The 6,427-nt window shown below is 41.2% G+C and overlaps 1 protein-coding gene across 1 annotated transcript; it reads left to right on the top strand.

Annotated features, from left to right (window-relative positions):
* Positions 1-2,752: 2,752 nt before the first annotated feature.
* Positions 2,753-5,060, top strand: fmodb (fibromodulin b). Its single transcript, XM_076741931.1, has 2 exons — positions 2,753-3,674; positions 4,909-5,060. Exons 1-2 carry the CDS (start codon positions 2,753-2,755, stop codon positions 5,058-5,060), a joined length of 1,074 nt encoding a protein of 357 aa, XP_076598046.1.
* The last annotated feature ends 1,367 nt before the right edge of the window (positions 5,061-6,427 follow it).

The raw sequence follows: 6,427 nt of genomic DNA, 5'->3' as shown, positions 1-6,427 counted from the left end.
ACTAGTTTGCCAGTGTTGTGTTTGGTTTTGTATTGAATGATCATTATCAGAAACCACAACTTTGTTGTGTATGCAGTTGGGTTGTCAGAAGTATTTCTCCTTTCCAGAAATTGTAACTTTTTTTTTTTTACCACATTGTGGTTAAGCAGTATTTAAATTTACTTACCATGTGTAGCAATAGGCATGCTTGTTATTCCTATGAGACAGGTAATTATTGCATTTGACTGAGGAAGCTATGCTGCTAAATGGACTCTTGATCCTTCTGTAGCATTCACTGTCTCCAAAGCTGGAAAAGTAGTGCATGAAGTCTGTTGTGTGAAAGTCATGGAAAGAAAAGCTGATAGCAGCAAACTTTAAGATCGATGCAGTAGTGACGAGATGTATGCTGTTATCCTGTCTGTCTTTCACTCTCGATTAAATCTCTTGATATTCTCTGTGGCTTTGCATGTTGTTTGATCTGTGGGTCGATCACCATTAATGGGCTTTGAATTTGGGTGGCGTGTAAGGTGAAAGAGGATGAATGGATGACTGGATGACTGGAAAATGGATTAAAACCACTGCGGTTCTTTTGGAGGTTTCACTTTACTAAAAAGCCTACGGGGAACATTAGCTAAAGGCTGAGCATCAGGCATCTAAATATCGATAAAAGGTTAGCATCATAGAATCTTATGCTAGCACTGAATTCGAGAGGTAATAGCTGAATTATTGAGAGGTGTTCTCTCATGAACCTGAGCAAAAAGTCACCATTCTGACCCAGCGAACAAGCTAAAAGTGCTGACCTCCATCCAAAAACCTGGCACGGGGAATGACCTGTAGCCTTAGTAAACGGCCCAAATGATGTTAAGCACCGGAATAGTGCTTTAGATTGAATGCATGCTCATGCTTTAATATCAGCTCTCATGTTCTCATTTTAAAGAATTCCCAAGGAGAAAAGCCATCAATGTGTCTTAAATTAGCATGTTTTTCAGTACAGTTCAACTCATCTGCAGTTTCGAGTGAGATCAGTTCACACCAAAAAATAGTTTTGGCTTACCTTATGGTGCAGCTCAGATTGGCTCCAGACTGAACATTTATCTTTGCCATCATATAATTGGGACCATTTATCCTTTCAGGCTTTCAGGCTGTTGTTGGATCCTTGAATAAACGAGGCCCATACAGAGTGTTTTGGATTAAACATGACGTTTTAATTACTAGATAATATTCTCTGCTTTTGCATCGTGTTTTAATTCAGACTTTCTTTGTGGCGCATTCAGAAACACACACACACAGAAAATGAAGATGTCTTGCCAGATACAAAATATTGACACATTACAGGAAAATTTTTACGTTGTTTGATCATAACTGAGTATAACTGATAAATTCAACATAGAAGTTTTCAAGCGACATTGTTTTGCTGGAAACTTTTTAATTTCTCTCACTGATAACTGCTATTTTGGATAAATTTGGAGGAAGGATTGCGTTTGTAAAATATTGACGGCACGCTTATAACAGAGGGAAAGGAATTGCTTCTTAAACATAGGATAATGTATCATCACTTGGGAAAAAATAGTATTTACTGTCACTCATTATGTTTTAGTTAAAGACTAAAGGTTGTTTTTGAACCAAGGATGTGTTGTCACTAAAAATCTGCCATGTCCTTTGTCCTGAAGAGATCCATCTGTGTATCCTCAGGTTCCCTTTTCTCTCAAACGGGATGTAGTTGTTTGGTAATTATGATCTATTATTTGCTGGACAACTTCCATCTTCAAATCAACATATTGTGTTTGTCCTCCTCAAATGTGCCGCGGAAGCAGATTGAGAAAAAAAAAAAAAGATGTAATCCCCAAACTCTGTTACCAATTTTCCTCCTCTAATGGTGGACATGAATGTCGAGGCCCATTCTAAGGACAACAATCTGTAGGATAGTAATGGTGGTTTTCTGTCTGCAGGCGCCAACACAAACGCATATGCTGACTTTCTCCACTGTTTGAACACTGTAATTGACAAAAGTAGTACCTGATGCTGGCACGAACAGAGAAAACAAGCATAAGCAATGGACAAATAACAGGGTTAGTCATACTTTGTACATGCTGAAGCATGAAGAGTGTGACGGGCAGAAGCATGCTGCAACTTCAAGAGTCAGATTTTAAACTTTGTTGAAGCTGCATTGTTTTATCTGAGACAAGCACATCCCCAATTAGAGTGTCTAGTCTGGTTTGAAATTTTCTATGCCATAACTCCCACCACCCTCTCCATCACCTCCACTCCACAACAGTAAACCACAAGCCAGACTTTGCGTGGCGGTGCTAATGATAAGGCATGTTACAGTCAAGGAAAACAGGGTTGTTAAAAAACAGATGTCTGTGCCAGTTCACAGATGGGATTGATATTGACATGGCTGGAGGTAATATGTTATAGTACACCTTCTACATGCAAGTGGAAAAATGTATGTGCTTTAATGAGACTCAGGGTGGGGGCGGCAGCTTTGTTGAGGGGGGTGGTGTCGGTATTTACTCTACCAACAACGCAGTCCTCTCAGACTGAGAAAGACAGGCGACGTGAGCAAGACAGGAGGCATCGGCTCTGATCAACCAACAGGTAGGTATACTGCACCTACTCTATCTTTAGGAAGTGGAACAGAGAGAATAATCTCTGTCTTAAATTACTGAACCAGCATAGTTCAGCGTGAGTTGGCAAACATCTTCTCAGTGTATTAAAGATTTGAGTTATTAGCTAACATCCTACGTTTGACTTCATATCAACTCTCAGTGACATGTTTTTCTTCCTGGCTTCTCCATCAGTAATCATGCAGACAGTGGCGCTCCTCCTCATAATGGGACTAGTGGATTTGAGCACCAGCCAGCAGTATAGCCAGTTCCAGTGGCTGTCCCATTTGCGAGGGCGGCGGCGGCATGTTGGCTGGCAGGCTGAGGCCGTGGACTGCCCCCTAGAGTGCGACTGCCCTTCAGCCTACCCCACAGCTATGTACTGTCACAGCCGCAACCTTCAGCATGTTCCCTACGTCCCCTCGCATATTAAGTACGCCTACCTGCAGCGGAACCAGATCACAGGCATTCAGGATGGGGTGTTTGACAACGCTACTAACTTGGTCTGGCTTGTGCTGTTTCACAACAAGCTCAGCTCAGACAAGATCGGCAAGAATGTATTCAGCAAGCTGAAGAACCTGGACCAGCTCTTCCTGGATCACAATGAGCTTACACGCGTGCCTCCCAACTTGCCAAAGTCCATCACACACCTGCGACTCGGTCACAATAAGATCTCGAAAGTCCCCTCCAGCTCTTTCGAGGGGATGTCCAACCTCATCAACCTTCAGCTCCAAGCAAATGTCATAGAGGATGTTGGAGGTGTGTTCAAGGGACTGAAGTCTCTGACCCTGCTGGATATGAGGAAAAACGGGTTGACCAAAATCCCTCACAGCCTTCCTGAGAGGCTGCAGCAGCTCTACTTGGAGTTTAATAACATAGAGAGTGTGCCAACGGGCTTTCTATCCATGTATCCCAAACTGCAGTTTGTCCGGTTGGCTCATAACAAGCTGACAGATAAAGGACTTCCCTCCAATGTCTTCAATATCAGCACGCTGGTTGAGCTTGACCTTTCTTTCAATAAACTGGAGAGAATCCCTGTTGTCAGTAGGGACCTGGAGAACCTTTATTTACAAGCCAATAAGATCAAAGGTATGCACACTTCTCTGTTACTTCAGATTTTTGGCCGTTTAACACGTAATATAGAAGTGAACTAGAGACTTTAAAGTCCCGTTGGAAATATAAAACTCATTAAGAACCGTAATGTGGTTACAAGCACTCAGTTCTTTTACATGGTTATTTTTCCTCTTCTGAAGCCCATCTTAAACTGTGTAAAATGTTTGGATTATTGCCACTTAGTTGCGTACTTGAGCTGCCATTCTGTACGTGAACCCTACAGCCACAATTTACAATGCTGAGCTTTTCTCCATTTTAAATCGTAAAAATGAGATGCCACATAACTTCGATTTCTAATTGGGTTGGTCGATGCAGCGGGACGCACGCTCTGCTGCTCACACGGTTATGAACTGTGCAATTAATGACACCAAAATCCCACAAAGCTTTAATGGCACAAATGTGGGTGGAAAGTTTCAACTGTTGACTCTCCCAATGTGACCGAATGGATTTGGTAAACAAATCGGTATTCGGTGGAAGGATAAACTTGAAGGAAGTTTGACGGTTAGAAAAGTGGATTGTGTGTTGATATTACAATGATCTTTGATATTGACGCGAAGGAGCTGATTTAATTTTCCTCTACGGAAGCACTTTAGTGAGCTCAACCCACCCTGCCCTCAGCCACATAATGCACTGTGCTTTTTCAACTCAAGTAAAGTTCATTGCACTCTTTAAGCTGATCTGGATGTTCAACATCTTCCAGCTCCTAACCATATTTGGCAGTTTAATGTCCTCATTTTTTTTTTTTTGGCTGCTCTGTTTCTTAAACTTGGATTTATTGCACTTTTGGCCACATCCATCAAGGACACTTCCCTTTTGCAGTGTTGACTGAGCATGCAGCAAAGTTTTCCACCACTACATGACCTCCAAAGCAACATTTTCAGACTGTGTGTGAATCAGTCTTTGAAATGATGCCCTTCCCCCGAAGTCAACACTTTCTCCTGTGGAACCTCACACACAAAACAAACTTTATACAAGCAATAAAAAGCCAATAAAAACTAAATTTGAAATAATTCAAAGCTCCGGACTGGGTGTAATGAAATTAGGGGACAGCATTTTTAAAAGATGTGATATTGTCACTCTGACTTCTAAAGTAGCTGCAACATAGAAGTGTAAGAAGCAACTCTAGCATGGCCACACGTAAAGTCCCAGGAGGAGGAACATACAGCAGCAGTCACCTCCCTTCATGTGTCCTTCCTCTTGTGTCTTTCAGAGTTCTCCTTGAGCAGTTTCTGCAGCACAGTTGACATGACAAACTTCTCCAAGCTGAGAATGCTGCGTTTGGATGCCAATGAGATCGGAGCCAAAGACATTCCTGCTGAAGCTGCCTACTGTTTGCGGCATGTGGCCTTTATTGATGTGTAGTGCTTCCTGATCTCTCTAGCCGATTTGTCTCCACTCATCCAGAGTTTCGCTCCATCTACGATACCTCCAACCTCCTGCCACTTGATTTAACATCTATGGTTCATAGCCGACTCTATCGAAACATGCTTTGAGCAAATGTTTTGTTGAACCGTTATGAGAGATGCTATTATTATTGCAAATGTAACAGTTCCAGTATTAGTCAACGGGAAATTCCACTGTTGTATAATCACATATCCAGATGACAAACATATGGATCAGGATGAAGAGAAAAGGCCAGGTGACTGACATGCTTTCAACAAATTGAGTTCATTACCAGCTCCAGTAGTAAAATAGGAGTAATTAACACTCTTAAATATACATAAGTTGGAGCCGATGATATCAAGTTGTGCTTGTGTCATGTCTGACAAAGTGTAACCTGTAGGAAAGTGTCAGTTTGGATCTTTGCCTCCACCATGTGGCATAAGGTGATAAAACAGTTGAGCTGCAGTGATATCAGTGACTTTTCAAATAGCATTTCAACATTTAAAGGTGTTTGGGGTCATAACGTTGAAAAATATGTATTCCTCCTCAAATGAGCCTCTGAGCTCTGCAAAGATGATCATATATTGAATTCAAGACTGATATAATTGTCTAATCTAATTTTAGCAACAGTGTTTAAGGCAAGACACTACAGGTGAATAGGGGAAAAAACTAACAAATATCACCAGATAATTGCTTGCATTTAAACAGCTATTTGTTGTCTGACATGTTTTCTGAAATTTGATGTTTAAATATGCAAATGAGGCATTATTTTGTTGAATGTGCACTGATTTGCACACACTTTCAGAGCAGAAATATGAACTAAATGAACACCAAAATGTGTGTTTTCCTTTAATCCGAAGAAGTCCATGTTTTTCTCTGCTGTGTCTGTCTTTCTTTAAAAAATTTCTTTTACTGCATATCACATATGAATGTGCGCTTGAGAGACAGAGGAAGTCCATAAGTCAATGTCAGGATTTAGAACTTGCTTCCACATAGCTGGAAAGCTATGCATCACTCATGATTTGAGGGTAAAAGAGGCAGAGATTTGGGGTGAGAGGAAACAGGGCGGCTGCTTTCTTGACAATTCTGACTTGTCTTAGGCAGTTCCCACATATTTATTGTTGAAGACAGCTTGCCTTTTCATCTTCCACAGCTGCCTCCAATCCTCTACAGAAAGGCACAACATTGAATTATAGGAATACTTTCCTTGTTTTGTAATGGAACAATATCTTGGCACAAAGAATGGATTTCATGCTAGCGTAACAGTGGTTTGCACACTGATAAGCAGTAGCCTGTGAAATTAAGTGTTATGAATTATGTTATATTGCTGGCTGCATTTGGCTCAG

Source organism: Chaetodon auriga, chromosome 10 (assembly GCF_051107435.1).
Source record: "Chaetodon auriga isolate fChaAug3 chromosome 10, fChaAug3.hap1, whole genome shotgun sequence".
NCBI lineage: Eukaryota > Metazoa > Chordata > Actinopteri > Chaetodontiformes > Chaetodontidae > Chaetodon > Chaetodon auriga.
This window is presented reverse-complemented; position numbering and strand designations above follow the sequence as displayed.